This window comes from Drosophila biarmipes, chromosome 3L, assembly GCF_025231255.1.
Source record: "Drosophila biarmipes strain raj3 chromosome 3L, RU_DBia_V1.1, whole genome shotgun sequence".
Taxonomy (NCBI): Eukaryota; Metazoa; Arthropoda; class Insecta; order Diptera; family Drosophilidae; genus Drosophila; species Drosophila biarmipes.
This window is the reverse complement of record NC_066613.1, coordinates 12787978-12805721: the sequence shown is the minus strand read 5'-3', so window position 1 is coordinate 12805721 and position 17744 is coordinate 12787978. Positions and strand designations below refer to the sequence as shown.

The window sequence follows — 17744 nt, the reverse complement described above, 5'->3', positions numbered from 1 at the left end:
GGAGTGGAGAGATACATCAATGGTCAAGATGCGAGGAAACTTATTTTTTGGATAGAAGGGTTCATAAACAAAATGCTCGGGCAGAGTGCTTAATAAATTTGCTTAGCTAATTTTGTTAAGCGCAATAAATTTCAATGAAAACGTACTAAAAACAAATCAATGTAAGGCGGGAGAGAAATAGATTGCTTGTTTGATACCCAGGGCTATCAAGTCAAATGATGGTTTTGGGATATCACTTTATATAAATTTAATTAAATTTTAAAACTACAGATCATTGTTATAAAATATTGTACATTAAGAAGGAAAGTACTGAATGTATAGATAGTTTTCTACCTTCTTCTTAACTTCCTGTAGGGCAGCACATCCGTCGAGCTGTGTTCTTGAAGCCCACCTCTCACTTGCTTTATATTTTGTTGTTCCCGCACAACATGTGTAGCAATAAAAGCATTGACCAAGCCAAAAAATTCTACAAAACCAAAACCGAAATATACAGCCAGGCCAATAAAAGGCAACACTGCGAGGGGGAAAAACAACACAAGACAACACAACACAGGTCGACACAACAAGAGCAAACAGCAAACATCAAACACGATTTGTTCAAATGTACGCAATTATTTACCGGACCCGGACCCGTAACAAACTATCGAGACTGGGCACTTGAGATGAGTTGAGTTCAGTTCGGTTCGGTTCAGTTTAGTTGAATTGGGCCGGGCCAAAAAGTCGGAGGAGCAGTGCGAGATTTATGTACTTGGCCAGGACCCTTTTGTCCGGTCGCGGAAACTCCAGCGACTCAAGGCGCTGCTGCCGGGGCTGCTGTTGCAATTGAGTAGTAAAAAATAATTTCGCCTTATATGAGATTTATGTGGCTTGTTTGCACATTTGATGTAGCCAACACAACACCAACACCTCGCCGAAAACAGGGGGGATTCGCGGCAGAAGATCGTCTCTCCGTGGCATATAAATTGCAATCAAATGGAGAGTCGGTGGTCTTGGCAAAGGGATATTGGTGGGGGCCCAGTGCCACGCCCTACTTTCTATCTCTAAGCGGTTTCTTATTCCGAACGATACGGAAACTTTCACCCAAAATTGTCATCGATTTGGGTTTAAGAGCCCCCAGCTGAGCTCATTTACTTATCAGCTCGAGGAGTGGGCCGAGATCTACTTAGAGCGTGTGCCGCTCCGAAATTAGTATCGACTAATGGATCCATAAAAAGCACCAAAAACAATTCCGTGCAATTGCACAAATAGCAGTTATAAAACCTAAATCGAGTCGAAACAATGGTAAAATGGAAACTAATAAAAACCGCCTTAAGTAGCTATAAAAAGCAGAGCACTGAAAAGAGTAAATGCAAATTGTGACTAGTTATTCAAATTTTCTTTCATTCCTGAGAAAATTTATCTCAGATGTGTGATGAGGAAAAAAACGCAAAGTGTTAAGCCATAGATTATAATTAAATTTTTCAGCCATAAAACAAATGAGTTACAAAGCTGTTTAAATAGTTCATTAAAACCTAAGTAAAAAACTGATAACTTCTTTTATTTATAACGACCTATTGTGCTAATTGCACCTCAAAATGGAATAGTATTCTAACTTAACTATTTGTATAACGATAAACCAGAGCAAAATGTATTTTAAATCCTGATTTCTGACGCATACTCCCAAAAATATTAGTCTTAAAATGGTTTGCCTGCTTTTAAAATATCCACTTAGTGTTACTCAATCTATCCCAGTTTCAACCTTTGCTTAAAGACAACTTTAAATCAAAACAAACTCAGCATTAGCCCCCATAAGATGGCAATCATATATTTTAATCGATTTTAAAATGTCCGTAAAATAAAACTCGGCACTCACACATGAGGCCCATATTGTCTTGCCGTTCGGATTGTTGGCAACTGAAATAAAATTTGACTTTTTATGTCGTCGTTGACCTTCGTCTAATAAGAGGAGCAGCAACAACAAAAGCCGGAGCAAAACAAGAAAACTTAAACTTTAACTAATGAAAGAAAACAAATTTATAGGCATCATAATTATGCGAAATTTCGACGGACCAAAACGTTATCAAAGCCCCAAAAAAAAATCAAACAGATAAAAGTTGAGTTTGTTTTTTCAATATTTTTTTGTGTTTTGGCTAATAGTAAGTTATGAAGTCGCTGGGGCGAAAACGAGACAAAAAATTCGTCCATAGATGATTGCCGTTTGGCCAATCAATTTCTGGTTAATAAATTTTGCGCAAAATTGTCAACGGCCAGAAGACAAGGTATTTATGACGATGTGGCCGCTGTTGTTGTAGTGAAATTATTGTTGTCTCCGCCAAGTTGTTTTTGGCCTCAGCCGTTTAGCCTGTTGTTTGTGTAGTGAGGCGTTTCAGATTTTTGTAGTTTTTTCAGCGTTTTTTCGGAGTACGGGTATTTCGAAAACGGCACGTGCGCCTGTGTCAGGTTTTTTACGAGCGGCTAATTTTGTGGCCCGGTCGGTTTTGGTCTTTAGCTCTTGGCCAAAGAGACACTCCGCTGATCTGGGACTTAGTTTCCTTTGTAGAAATTAAGTGACTACGACTATTGGGATATAAGCATATGGCGGAATCGATAAGCTTGGTCAAAGCCAAATCCATAAAAAATACAACAGCGACTCTATAAAGTTTTTTGTGGAGTCTAGTTTGAATTGTTAATGCTAAAATATCTGATGGATTGATCTGCCGAAGCTGTGATTGAGTCGTTTTGCCATTGACAAGAAGGGAAACTAGGTGGCTAAGCGAAGACGAAGATTGGATTCTCTGGAAGTTTCGGTTTCTTAAATAAAATATTAATTAAACTCTAGTATATTCTGTGTAGCGAAAAATCTTTAAATTCAATAGAACTAATAAATTATAAAATGTCTTTAAAGCCCATGTAAGAAGATTTATTTAACATTAACCAAAATATTCTCTAAGTATCATTACGGAACATGTTTTTTTAAAAAACCATCTTTTCTGCAATGCTCCATTTTTATCCCAACCTTTTTACTCAAGTCAAAACACCCCAACTCCCTCTAAAAACAGGGACAAACCCGACACTCCCTCTCGTATTTCAGTCAAATTGCTAATGCCAAATAATCTGATGGATTGATTTGTCTTCACTACGAATTAACTCGTTTTGTGGTCAGAGAGCTGATGATGATGTGACTTCCTATTGATTTACAAGCTGACAGAACCCAGACATAAGGCAGCAAACACACCGGCACCCGAGGACAGTCACTTAGCAAATCCTTTTTTATCTTTATGGCTCTCAGTTGTCCGAATGAGTCGTCTGCGGCCAGAGATGAAGCCCCAACTTCGGTTTCCAACTGGGCTCCATTCATTCATTCATGCAAACTGGTAGCGGTAGCCAATTGCCTGCTGCCGAAGACCCATAAAATTGGCCAGCGATCGCTCCATTAGGCCAGAATGAAGTGCCCATCCCCCTCTCCGCCTTTTATTCGTTGTGTAATTGTCAACTGGCACGATCAGCAGCATCAACAGCTCATCAGGCTGCTCCTCGGGCTCGAGCTTCAGCTCCTCGGACAACTCAATAAACGAGGCTTGGGACTTACACCTGACCAGAAAAAGCAAAAAAACAAAAAAAAACACCATTGCCAGGGTCACTTCCCTCCTCCGCCGGTGCCCCTCAATCCTCGCAAGCCTGTTTGATTTCATTTCGTTTCGTTTGCTGCGGCTGTTTTGCATGCTTATTGCCAGTTTTGATTGCAGGCGCTACACAGCCACATCCACAACCACATCCCAGATTCCCAGTGCCCAGTGCCCAGTTCCCAACTCAGTTCCCAACTCCACTGCACTGCCTGCTGGCCTGTTAAGAAGGCGTTAAATGCATGATTTGTGGCCACAGTTGGTTAATGGTAATGAAGCTGATGGTCAGTAAGCCAAACAGGCGACGACCGGCCTACCAAGCGGCCAGCGTTCGGACTTTGCCTTTTTTCCCCTTGATTTTTTTTACTTTTTGATTTCAATTAAGCAGCTTTGTGTGAATTGCTGAAATGTTTATAGCCTTGGCTGGGGTATGAGTGGCCCGAATCGATATCAGCTTGGTTTCCCATGAATTCTCATCGGGAAACTTGAAGGCGCCCAGCTTTTAAGGGAAATAACTAACTACTTAGCACATAGAGAATGTTTTCCATCATTTATGGGGCCTAGTTTCCTTTTTGTAAATTTCATTGATTAAATTTTATTTTTTTTTTTAATATTTACCTCAATTTAATGCAGCATAACCAAAAATTGTGTACTCGCGCTTCATAGGTACAATTATAATTCTTGCAAGTACATCTTATTGAAGTATAACAGTTGCTAAGCTGCGACTATTGAGAAGCGCAGAGAGAGGGCCTAAATTGCCCTCAAATTGAATGGAAGTAAATAAGGTTGTTAATGAAAACTAGGTGCACACTTGGATACCACTATTGCTAATTTTTTCTATTGCCCTTATCAAGACTACCAAATTGGCTTTGTATTTTCGGCAAGACCGAGTAATCCGTCTAGATCCGGGCTATGACGCCATGGCCAATTGCCTGCAAATTGTCACAATAATCAGGACGGTCAGTAAAGAGCCCAAGAACCAAGAAGTCTGCGGTACGCCCTGGGCGCCATAATCACAGACGTCGCGGCGTTTTGTAGGTCAAGTCTGGCCGGCTTATGGCTTATGGCTTACTGCCGCTCTCGCCTGACTTTAGACGCGGGCTCGACGAGTGTGGGTGTAGGTGTCAGTGGCGCTGCATAAAACTTTTCGCAGCCGTCAACGGCGGCGGTGGCCAACCTTGTGCAACTTTTCAGACAGCAAAAGAAACTACAAGCTCGACGACTGCAAACTGCAAACGGCAAAATTGAAAACTGAATACTGCAAAAATTTAACTGCAGTCGACGACGACGGCGGCGGCGGTGGCGCGACAACTACAACAATTGCATTGGCCTGCGTTTGGGGTCTGGGTCTGGCCAAATGGCCAACTTAGCTGCCAATGCGACTCGGCATCATAAAATTTAATTTCCTGCGCTTTAAGTTGGCCCAAATATGCTGCCCGCCCGCCCCTCGAAAGCCTCCCGAAACTCTGGAAGCCCGTTTTAATTGCGCTTTCATTAACGCGACTTTGATTTATGGCTACCGCGTTGCCAAAGGTTGTTTTTGTTTTATTTTTGTATACCTATATATTTTTCCCTCCTTTTTACCAGTTCCAGCGATTTCTTTTGCAAATATTTAAGCATTTATTTTTTCCAATCTTTTTCTGGCCACCGTTTGCCGGGCTGTTTGTATTGATTTTCAGCCACGCTGAGAGGGCTTTTTGTTTAATACTTTTCGGTAGTCAAATTGCCCCCGACACTAACAACGTTGAACCAACAACAATAAGGGCAACACCAACAAAAACCCAATGCGTTTACGAAACTTAACTTTTGTTTTTTTCTGCCTTTTGCCGTTGTTGTCGCTGCTGCTACGGATTTCTCGGTTACAGCTGAATCAACTCATATTTTTGAATTTTCGGATGATGATCTGTCAGATTTTGAAAGTCTAGACAACCCGACGACAATACTCACAGCTGGGAGGTCTATTCGGTCTCTACTGTTTATTTTCGTTACCGAAGATTTGCATCTGATCAAAGTATAGGTATGGCTAAGGTGCGGCTATTGAGAAGCGCAGAGAGAGGTCGCTAATCTAAAAACGAAATGGAATGGAAAAGTTATAAAATTTTTCCACTTTTATCACCACGAAATAATTATTAGTTAATATCAAAGAATAAAATATTTTTAAACTTTTTACATACTAGAAAAATTAGTATATTACTTGTTCTATTTATTTTATTTACTCATGAAAAGTTTCTGAAAACACTGTTTTAAAATTGAAGTGTAAACAAACTTTTAACATTTTTTTTACTTGACACTAAATAAATAGATTTAAAAATTTTTGAGCATTGTTTTGAAATTATTTAATTTTTTCAAAAAATATGAGAATTATAGAAATCTTACTGAAAGCCAGGTAATATCGCAGAAATTCAACGAATTTAATTATGTATATTGTGTTTGGGGTACAAATCTGACCAGAAATGTTTTATTTTTTATATTTTCATACAATAACTTTAAAATGCATTACAATGCATACAGTTCCGTAATGGCGTTTCTTGAGAGGTTAGAACCAGTGCCTATCGGGCTCGCAGTGAGAGCAGGAGGAGACTGTGAAGCGGCGCCTCGACATTTTCCACCTCTGCCATTTCCACGCCGCCCCGAGCAGCCACAGCGGCGTCATTCGCGATGCATTGCAAATGCAAAAAATGCTGGAAAAATTAGAAATGCAAATGCAGTCGATGCTGGCGCTTTGATGAGTCGCTCGTCGTCCGGCGGTCGCCGGTCGCAGTCGCTGTTGTTTGCCTTTTGATGATGCGCATGCGCAGCGTTGGCCGAGTGCAAAAACGTGCGGCCACGGAAAACGTCGACGACTGCGTGGCATCGACATCTCCTCCTGAAAAGCGCATTAAGAAGGCAGCCAGCACGTGCGCGCATGCGCAGCAAATAACTCGCCCATCTTCCACTTTTATTCCTCCTCAAACTGAAACTCCTACTGCAACTCGGCGCTGGCAAGTTGCAAGTTGGATTGTTCATCCCCCATTGAGTTGGGGGCATGCCAACATGCCCGGCTACTTTGTTTATTAATTCTTTTGCGCATTTTTTCGCGCTTGACTCCGGGATGCTGTTCGGTTCGCTTCAGTTCGGCCCGGAACGGTTCGGTTCGGTTTGGCCGCCGGCAAAAAGATTATTGCCGGTTTTCATTAAGAGATTTATGGCAGCCAGCGAGCAGACTGCATCGCATCGTTTTGCGGCATCGGCGTCGGAATCAGCTGCTCCCCATGCACTTGACCGCCGCTGGATGCCGATGGCATTCGTTCACGGCCTTTTGCCGGTTTCAAATTTAAATTTTCAAATTCTATGCTGCACCTGAGATGCACTGGAAAAATTTGCACATTAAAAACCGGAACGGATTATGCATAAAAATCACAAAGCTTGAAAATTTCGCTTACAAACATAATTTTTGTGTCGCAAAGTAAAAAGTCTAAAAATTAGTATAGTATCGGAAACTACAAAATAATTTAATAAAGTCAAACTTTTTTTGGAGAAGGCTTAAGTACTTTTTAGTTTATTGTATTAAAAAAATTTAATTTTGTTGTTTTTCTAATTTAAAATGAAATATAAAGGAATGTGTGTAATATCAACATTAACTCAAATTTAAAAATTCTTTTTAAAATATGCAAAATATTTCATTGTAAGTAATGTGCATTGATAACACCAACGTTTCTCCCAGTGCACCTGCCTCCTATTTGCGTTTAGATAGCTATCTTGAACGCTGGGCGACCTTGTTGCCGCTTTTGGCCGACAGACGTTTGGCCAAATGTCAAGCAACGTCTGCGACTGTCTGCAAATTGTGTGTGAGAACATAGTTTTTTTCCCATATCATTTTTGTAGTTCGAAGTGGATTCGAAACCAGGGCCAGGGTGGCCCACAGCCTGACTCTATCTGCGCGCCACCCCACCCATTAGCCTTTTTATTTATACGTTAAAAATGTGTGCAAACAGCAGCGAAAAGAGCAGCAGCACATTGCCAATAAAAGCGGCAGAAAAAAACACATCGCAAAGTGGTTGGCTTTGACACTGCGCCGCTCGATCGCGGACTCGAGCTCGGACTCCGGATTGGACTTCTCTCTTGGCCAACAAGTGAACCACCGGCCACTGCTGCCAATTTGCTTGCCAAAGCCTCCCCGGAGGTGCGGATCGAGGTGTAGCAACGGCAGCAGCTTATAAAGCCATTAATAACCCGCGCATTTTCAACAGTCTCGCTTTTGGCCGGGACTGCACACGAGACGTAAATGGCGACTCGCGGCGACCGGAGATCGGCGACAATGTCATGGTTCAGCCATCAATTGCGTTTGCTTATTAGAGAGATGTTTGCTGCGAAGCCGATTGCAGTTGTAGATGGCTGCGAGAGTGGCATATGAAGTTGCAACCTACTGCAGGGAAGACCTAGATTGGAATTAATAAATATATTTTACATGATTTAGGAAAAATAATAGTGATTCCGGATCAAGGCTCAGTGGGAATTTATCAATTTTTAACATTACCATTTTTTTTAAGTCTATAAAAACATTATACGTATTAGTTGATAACTCTTCTTACATTTAATTTTATTTATCTAGCATTTGAAGCTATGTTTTTTTCTAGAAATAAATTTAAATTATTAAATTCATTGTACATAAGTAACCGCTTCGAAAAATGAAATTAATGAATAAATAAATAATTTGTTTGTAGTATTTAGCAGTACGCCAAAGGGACAAACATACATCAAACGTACTGTACATCCATTCGTAGACTTGATTTTAGATACTTCCATTTTCCACTTAGCACTTCAGATGCTAACCAACGAGGAAAATTATAATTTTATTTGCTATTTTTTGTTAATATAGATTTAAGCCTGCTTTGCAAGTCGATAAAGGAGTCCTTTCTTCTGAAAAATATATACTTAGCATCAATATCATTACTCATTGAATCCTTAAAACAGTTGCCCCATCATTACTGCAAGCAACGATAAGGATAGGTGCTAATAGACTGCTTAATAAATTTCCTCAAGCTTTTTCCGAACATTTCAAACGTCCCCTTGATGTTCCCTAAAGCTCGCATGTATATATCACAATGATCATCCATATATAGCTGCCCGCATTATTTGTCTAGGTGTCTGCTGATCTGTAAGTGCCTCCACTGTCGAAGGTGTCGGATGGCAGCCCCCGCACCGCCGAACCACCTTCAGCACAACCAGCACCACCTCCACCTGCCCCATCCCAATTTGTGACTTGTTTCGCTTGCACTTTACACACAGTCACAGCTTAATTCGCTGGTGGGAGTATATCTCTTTCTATATATCTATATATCTTTTTTGTGGGTAGTTAAAAAGAATTTCCAACGCTTTTGACTGCATTCGACTTACGTACGCGAGGGCTCTGTTAAGAGGCAATAAATTTTGTAATTAGCGCCCAGATGTACAATAGCAAACGCACTGATTTACCCCGGAACCTACCTGTACAGCCTTATATACGTATTTCCCATCTCGAAAGTGTTGTTCATCTGTCTTTTCTTTTGTTTTGCTTGCAGAACTGTCGCACACGAACGCACACGGCCAGAACTGAAAAAAATAAAGAGCAGCGCGGAAAAAGAAAATGAAAATTCCCAAAGGAAGCATAGATAATGAGCACAGAGTCCCCGGCACTCCGAATGGCAGTGAAAAGTCGCCCAGGCGAAGCCAAAAGCCAAGTCACACAGGCCAAATGTGCGGCCCAATCTCAGGGGCGGATTGTCCAGGCCTAAGAGAAAATATCTTTATATTAGTTTAATATCCAGATATAAATATTAAGTGTAAAATAAATAAAATAATGTAGAAAAAATAATTTGCAATTCAAGTATTCGTAAATTAAGACAAAAGGGAATACAATCTTAAATGTTTATTAAAGGATAGCTTAATTTTTCGTATCCTAGATCATTATAACATACATTTTCTGTCTTAGGTTAGTTCCTAAAATATTGTACTTTTTTTCATAGAGCAAAATTACTGTTAGCCCTTTTTTGAAGGATGCACAGGTTTGTATTATTAAAATGTACGTTAAAAAGTATGCTTATGCTATGCAATGTTTTTTTTAATATTTTAAAATCAACTCTTAATCTTCCTATAGTCCGCTCCTGGAAGGTGGTCAGCCGGCCAGTCCGTCAGCCCGCTTTCGGTGACGTTGACTAGTGTCAGCCATTTTGCCGGGGCTTTGGCTGGAGTGCCACTATTGCCACAATGGCAATATGCCCGGCCATTGTGGCCCGGCTCTCCGTTACCAACTTCTGCTGCCGGAGTGCCAGCTCGCCAGCCTCTGTGTCTCTCGGCCGCCGACGTAGCTTTTGTTTTAGCCATTGTTAGTGGATCGCTGGTGGTGCTGGTGGCTCTGCTGCTGCCGCGGCCTCTGCTGCCTTTGCAACATTTGAATGATTCTCGTTGGTCGTGTCAGTCCCACGGGTAATTATTGACACGGTTGTATGCACGCAGCCCAAAAAGCACACACAGTGAAATGTACAAAGGCAGGCGGCGTGTTGCTTTGCCACGCGAAATAATAAAAAACCAACTCCACTCGAAATAATAATGAAAATGTCGGTATTTGCCTCGAGCAGGGGGTCTGCGTTTCTGTTTCACTATACATCTATATGGTATAGTCGGGGATACATTATACGCGAACAGGGGAGGGTGTGCTGGCCTGTAGGGGGTGTTGCCGCTGTCGCACTTGGCACGCACGGTAACATTAAAACCAATGAAAACTACAATTTGCCCTCGTATATTACTGGTTTCTTTTATCATCAAATAATGTGGAATGTGTTTTAGCTGTGGCTCTATAAAAGGGTAGTATAACTTTCATTAGGCAGAGGAACCAATAAAGATATGGAACCATAACAAGCGTATTAAAGGCGAACCATTAAAGTGGATTAATCAGTATTTTCTGTGAACTATAAAAAGTTTATAATATATGGAAAGGTAAAATAAAAGATTATAATAACTAGCCCTTAGATAAATTGTATTTTACATTAATAATATATATATAATATATAACATTTATAATCAAAAACCAATATTTTAATCCAATAAAATAAAATCTTAAGCTATAGCACAGTAACACACTTCATATCCAATCAAATCCATTAGCTGTGCGTAATCAGCCAGGAATTTCCCCAATTTCTTTTGGACAATCCCCCGAAAATCCCATAAATTCTTAAAGCGTATTTCAACTAGCACATGACCATTAAAAACCTTTCCTTTCCGTTTTCCATATAAAAGTTTATATAGCCCGAGGGGCAGGTTTCGTCTACCCGAGTGGGTGTGCGTTTTTGTGTGTGTGCCTCAGCTACCCCAAAAATGGCAGGTGGCAATAGATAAACGTATAAATAGGCTTGTGGGCAGCCATGTTGTTTCCCCATTAAATTTCATTTCGTTTCGCCGTCAACTTTTTTTCGTTGTTAGAAAATAATTAAGAGAGCATAGAGAATAATTATATGGGTGGATATATAATACTGTCTATGAATTGTTCAAGTGCATGGAGCGCATCGCGTGGGTGGATTTTCCGATTGACGTAGAAAATATAATTTTCATTTTTATTTCCCATTTTCTGTACGCTTTATTGAAACATTATAAACCACGCGCCAAAAGTTCAATTCCAACGAAAATAACAACAGACATTTTTGTTTTGTTTAGGCATTAATGCCGTCGCATAAATAAAAATCATTGCACTTGCGCTTCTGTATTATATATATTATTGTTATTATTTGTTGTTTGTTATTGTTTTCGCGGCTGTTGTTTGTATATTTAAGCCTAAAACTGGCTTTCAATTATGCCAATTTATTTCGCACACAACAGCGGGTGAGGGCTCGGGATATATTTACAGGCTGATGCAATTTTTATGCAGAATTACTAACCAATATCATTTCGGTACGAAATTCTTAATCAACATCCAATGAAATATGCATTTAAATTATGAATTAAATGCTAAAAGCGTGCGGTACATTAGGAGGCAATGAGGTGGCAGGGGGCAATGTGCAGACCGATTTAATGATGTTTTATGAATTTGTTTTAAATTTTCGGGGCTCGTGGAATAAGTTGGGGGAGAAAATTTCAAGCTACCAGAGAGCAGTGCACTAAAAATGTAGTGAAAAGTAAATATAATAAAAGAAAATAAATTTAAGAAATCCAGTCTTTAACTCAATCGCAGAAAATTAAAAATCGAACTCATGCAAAGCTTTCCTCGTTTTCTCGAATTAAATAAATCGCTGCTGACCGCGTAAATCTGGTGAATTGCCACTTTTATCGCCGGTCGATTGACATCGGTTTTTTTTGACGATTGTGCATTGACCAGGACAAACAGAGATCCATCAAGTGCTTCCAGCAGCACTTAAGGCCTTATAAAAGGGTAATTTCACGAAATGCCACGCTTTTTAATGGCAACTTTCATTAACGAGCCCAATAACTCGATCGGCGAGGGGTGTTGTTAGTTAATTGCCAACTGGCCGCTCTCTGACGTAGGCAATCGCATTATAATATGCCCACTTAATTGTTTAATGGCTTCCCGAACACTTTAAGCAAACAAACGAAATTAATAATACGCGCAATTATCGCGGTTCCATCGATATAAACGCCCTATCGTAACCAGCATCTGCAAAAGGTGGCCGTTAAATTCCTGTAAAACTGTCAAAACCAACGACTCATAAACTGCCGAACCAAAACAGGCGAAAATAAAGGCAAACAAATTGAGCCGCTAATTAAATAATAATAAAAGGACGGTGTTTTTCGAATAATATTCTTTTTTATTTGTTTTTTAAGAGTTTTTTTTTTCTTTTCAATTTTTTCTTCTTGGTTTTCCTCTGTGTGGATGTGTGTGTGGGTGGAAATGCACCGCTTTGTTGACTTTGCTGTTGCATATATATGTACGGCTATATAATTTATTATACAGTTGAGGGCATGGCTTAATCTTAAATATTCGGCTTCACTTCTCTCGCTCTTATAGCATAGTTTTCAACATACCAAAACAAAGTACACTAAACAAAAATTTCGTTTAATTCTACATCATAAAGATACACCCAAAAGATAAAGTTTGATTAACTTTTCGTTTTTTGTTTGCTTGTCGTAAATAAGAAAGTAGAAAAGTAGGTACACTAATATGTAAACGTATATCAAAAAACACAAAGAGGATTTTTTTACACAATTTTCGTTTATTCTTGTTGTTGAAATAATTTCAAGTTTGTTTTTAGCATTTAGTTGCCTTTTGTTTTTAATGTACATCAATTAATATATTACAATTTAGCATTTGTGGTATTTGATTATTATTGGTTTGTTTAAATTTTAAGATTTAGCTATATTCTTGTTTGTTTTCCATTCGATTTCCTTGCTTACATAGAAAGTACAGTACTAAGTAACTAAACTTCACGTGCCTATTCGTTAAAAATTACCGCCTAGAAATTACAATTTATATTTTGTAAATGTTGTTTATCTTTTTTTTCGGCTGTGGTTGTATTTTTCTGTTTTTTTCTTAGGGGTTTATTAAAAAATCTACAATTGCATTTAAAGCTAAAAAATATGACTTAACTGTAAGTTTTTATTTACAGATGTTTTGGAGTGTCTTTCATATTTTACTTAATCCTCTTCTCAACTCGCATTCTTGTTTACTTCGCCGCGCGTTAAATTCTACGTTTTCGATTTTCGTTTTTCCATCTTGTCTTACGTTTTTTTGTTTATGAATTTTTTAGAGTACAATCTACTGGCTATATATATATAATATATATAAACACGGCTTGCTTAAGAACCTAAACCCTAGCTAGAACCGACCGAGTTGTCTTACTGCTGCCATTTTCATTGAGCCTTTTTTTTAACTTGATCTAGACGGCGACAAAGTGTTGAACGAAAAAATATTCTGTGGACTTTTGGGCATGGAAACATTTACCTTGCTTGTGGAGAGCAGCTGAGGAATGTGTTTTCTTTGCTTGTCTTTTTTGGTTTCTTTAACACTTGGGTCGCACTTTTAACTAGTTTTCTTCTCATTCATTTAGTTTAATTTTTAGCATTTAGTTTTTAGGTTAAAACAACATCACTTGGTTTCACGTTTGATTTGAATTGCGTGTTTCTTTCGCTTTATACAAAGGAAATTTATCGTTTACATTTAATTTAGTTAATTTGATTTAATTTAAGCAAGTTTTTCAAACTTTAAAACAAACTAAACTGGTGGATGGCAGCCTCCCCATGTCCATCTCCATCTCCTCCACTCCACTCCCTGCTCCTATTTTAAGCTGAAGTTTAACACAGATTAATGCACTGGTAAAAAAGATCGATCTCTCAACCTCATCAACGGACCTCATCTTACTTCTATTTCTTTAGATCTGCGTACAGTCGAACTTGCCTAACGGAAACTGGCAGGTGGTTCGTAATATTACATTTGGAATAAGGAGTCTAAGAACTTTAGAATATTTTTTTATATTAAAGAAATATCTCTCACGACAGAAATATTGGAAGTCAGTGATTATAGGAAGTCCAAAAATGATCTCTAGCCTTACGAACCGTTTAAAATTAAATTCTCTGAGTTACCTTAACTTTGGGTAGCTGTTTCTAGGGACACATAACTCGAGCCCACTGAGTTCGCGTTAGAGAAGTTCGACTGTGCGGCTCTAGGGCTGCTCCCGCTTGAACTGCGGCCACCCGTTCGACGCCGAGTCCTAGGAGGACTCATAGCCGAACCAGGCGGCCGACGAATGCTATTCCCCGCCCGCTCCGCCCGCCCCGCCGAAGGTGTTGAAGTGCCGTACCGCTCCCGGGGCCGCCGCAGCGCCAAACTGCAGGCTCAGCTCGAAGAGGCGGCGGGCGTGCAGCTGCTGCTGCTGCTGCTGGTGGTGGTGGTGCTGCTGGTGATGGTGGTGCTGGTAGTGGTGGTGCTGGTGCAGCGGATTCAGATTGAGGTGGCCGCCGAGCACCGAGGAGGCCGAGCCCGCCGGCGAGGCGGAGCTGGGCGGCTGGAGCGGCAGGCCACTGTTGCTACCGGCTCCGGGTGACAACTGCGAGTTGCTGCTGGCACCGCCGACGGGCTGCTGCTGCGAGTGCTGCGACAGTTGGTCGCTTGTGTGGAACAGGTGCGGATGGTGGGCGGGATTCAGGTGCGGATGCTGGTGCGGATGCGGGTGCGGGTGGTGCGGGTGCTGGTAGCGCATGGGATCCATGTACATGGCGGCTGCTGCAGCGGCTGCAATGCTGGAGGCCTGCTGTTGTTGCTGTTGTTGCTGGTGGTGCTTCACTTGCTCCTCGTTGTTATTGTTGTTGTTATTATTGTTATTGTTGTTGGTGCTGCTATTGTTGTTGTTGTTGTTAGCCTGGTTGCCAGCGGAGGAGCTGCCCAGCGGACTCTGCGGCGACATCACCTGGCTGGTCATCGTGGCCGATGATCCCGCGCTGGAGGATGGTGTGTTCGGTGTGTGCTGCTGCTGCTGCTGCTGATGTTGCTGCTGCTGTTGCTGCTGGTGTTGCTGCTGCTGCTGCTGCTGTTGTTGTTGCTGCTGCTGCTGCTGCTGTTGCTGCTGGCTTAGACTATTGAGGGATGCAGGAGTGGACGCAGCTGCAGCTGAGTTCGACTCCTGGATTTCTGATTGCTAGTGGGCCGCCAACTGGTGCGCCGCTACCGCCGAGGATTGCATGTTCTGTGGACTCAGCATGGGCGGACTGTGGGAGTGGGAATGGGTGCCCATGGGACTGCCGTGCATTTCGTGGTGCGGATGGTAGCCACCGTGATGCATGTGACCCGGCGGCATGCCGTCCATCATATCACCGCCGAGCGTGTTCGGCGGCGTCATGCGCTTCTCCTTCTGCCGCCGATTGCAGAACCACACGCGCACCACCTCCTTCTCCAGCTGCAAGGAGTCGGCCAGCGAGGTGATCTCCTGCGCCGAGGGCTTCGGCTGCTTGTGGAAGTGCTGCTCCAACGCCCCCTTCACGCTCACCTCGATGCTGGTGCGTTTCTTGCGCTTCCTCCCCTGGGCGGCGATCTTGTCAATGGACGTGGGTGAGCCCGTCGTCGAGTCCGCTTCCTCCAGCCATTTCTGCAGCAGCGGCTTCAGCTTGCACATGTTCTTGAAGCTCAGCTGCAGGGCCTCGAAGCGGCATATGGTCGTCTGGGAGAACACGTTCCCGTAGAGGGTGCCCAGGGCGAGACCCACATCGGCCTGGGTGAAGCCCAGCTTGATCCGGCGCTGCTTGAACTGCTTGGCAAAGGCCTCCAGATCGTCGGACGTGGGGGTGTCCTCCTCGCCGCCGCTTATGGCATCCCGGTCGCCGCCGCCCATGTGATGGTGTATGTGCAACTGCGGCGACTCGCCGCGCAACGCATGATGCAGTGGCGCCACGCTCTGGTGATGGGCCGCCGCGGCCGCATGTGCGGGATGATGGAGCATCCCGTTCATGGCATGGTGGTACTGCAGCGGCGAGCCGCCCGTGGGCGCATAGTGGCCCGCGTGGGGGGCGTGCCAGGCGGCGTGGGGCGAGGCCATGCCCTGCTGGATGCGCGTCTGCTGCGAGATATGCGACATCTCCTGCTTGACGGTGTCCGCCGCCTGGGCAACGGCAGCGGCGGCGGGATGATGGTGCGTGTGATGGGTGGGCAGGGACCACGGATCCGGATGCAGGGCACTCCACGAGCCCAGCCCCGAGCCGGGACCCAGGCCGAGTCCGGTGCCATTGCCCTGGCCATTGGGCGAGGGCGACGAGGGCAACTGATGATGGGCGGCTGCCGCGGCGGCGGCGTGGTGGTGATGATGGTGCTGCATGTACTTCATCTCACCGGCATCGGCCGCCGATCGCGGCGACGAGGTGTGATAGCCGCCGCCTCCGAGGGCCATGTCCAGGTCACCGCTCGGCGGGGTCATGTACGAGGTCGCGGCCATCCCCACCGCTCTGGGGCTGTTCAGGCCCTCCACGCTGGCGGGGTAGGGCTCCAAGTTGGGGCTCAGTTTAACGACTTTGTACACCGATCGATCGAAAGGAAGACCAGGGTCCCTATGCTCATTCCACTCGAACCGTGAGGCAACCGTCTTGACGTCTTTTACGGGCAACGTGGCAGGCGCAAAAATATTCTATATATCTTTCGGATTCTCTGGAGGGGGCGTGGCCCTCGGCGCGCTCAACAAGTTTTTTGCGTCAGCCTGATCCGAAAGTCCGACGGCAATTCGCTTGGTATTTCACGGTTTGCTTATTAGCTTGACTAGCGTTTGGCTAACTTCGTTTTATTTGGTTGTTTGATTTTTCTTTAGAATTTTCTGTTTAGCACTCTTGAACACTTGGCACTTTTTATTCTCTTGTTGTGTGAGGGAAATTCCACCATTCGAGCGAAACTTCGGCTTAGATCATAAATACAACGCAGTGGTCAAAACGCGAAAGAGATTGCGACTTCGGTGTCGAGTGTGTGTTTTACTGGGTTGACCGTTTCGAGGCGATTCGCTGCGATGCCGATTGGGATTGAGATTGTGATTGAGATTGAGATACAGATTGAGCTTCAGGCTTGAGCTTGAGACTGTGTGTTTTGAGATGTGAGAAGTCAAGACAGCCGAGAGCCCAGGGAAAATTCACGTGCAGACTCGTAGAGCTATCGAAGTGAACTAACGTCATGTCTCGCACGGCAGCGCTACGTAGAGCGCTCTCGACGCTCGTCGCTGCCTCACACAGATACGCGCACGCACACACCCGTCGCCGGGTGGCGCACACACACCCCGGCGAGCGGAACCAGTTTGGCCGCCTGGCCTTCCAGCGGCCTGCGGGTGCGAGCAGCACGGCCAGCGGTGCGGCGAGCGAGACGGCCTCTGTCCCACGAGCAACTGGAAGGCAGACTTGCGCTCTATTGGGTTCGGTTCGTTCCAGCGTTACGCCCCCAAAAAGGAAAAAGAGTCGGGAAAAGAGACACACGTAGAGCCGGCTCCGCGGAGTGTCTTCGGTCCCCTGCATTCCCATGCAGAGTGACATTTTTAATTGCCCCCAGTGCGAGCGAGAGAGGGCGAGCGCCTGCGCATCGCCCGATTGCCGTGGACTCCAGCTATCGGGAATGATACCCAGTGGTACCCAGCACCGTCTCCCGGCCGGAGCTTTTCCGGCCAGGACTTCTCTCTCCCTGCGGGAGCTTTGCTTCAGTTCCTTGCAGCTCCTTGGCCA

The 17744-nt window shown here is 43.6% G+C and overlaps 1 protein-coding gene across 1 annotated transcript; it reads right to left on the bottom strand.

The window, feature by feature from the left end:
- Positions 1–12355: 12355 nt before the first annotated feature.
- On the bottom strand, positions 12356–17187 carry LOC108028549 (POU domain protein CF1A). The gene has a single exon (XM_050886057.1). The coding sequence runs from the start codon at positions 16484–16486 to the stop codon at positions 15200–15202; it is 1287 nt and encodes a 428-aa protein (XP_050742014.1). The 5' UTR covers positions 16487–17187; the 3' UTR covers positions 12356–15199.
- Between the last annotated feature and the right edge of the window lie 557 nt (positions 17188–17744).

What these genes read in the sequence shown, in the direction of transcription:
- LOC108028549 (XM_050886057.1), bottom strand. Translation starts at nt 16,486, where the DNA reads ATGGCCGCGACCTCGTACATGACCCCGCCGAGCGGTGACCTGGACATG.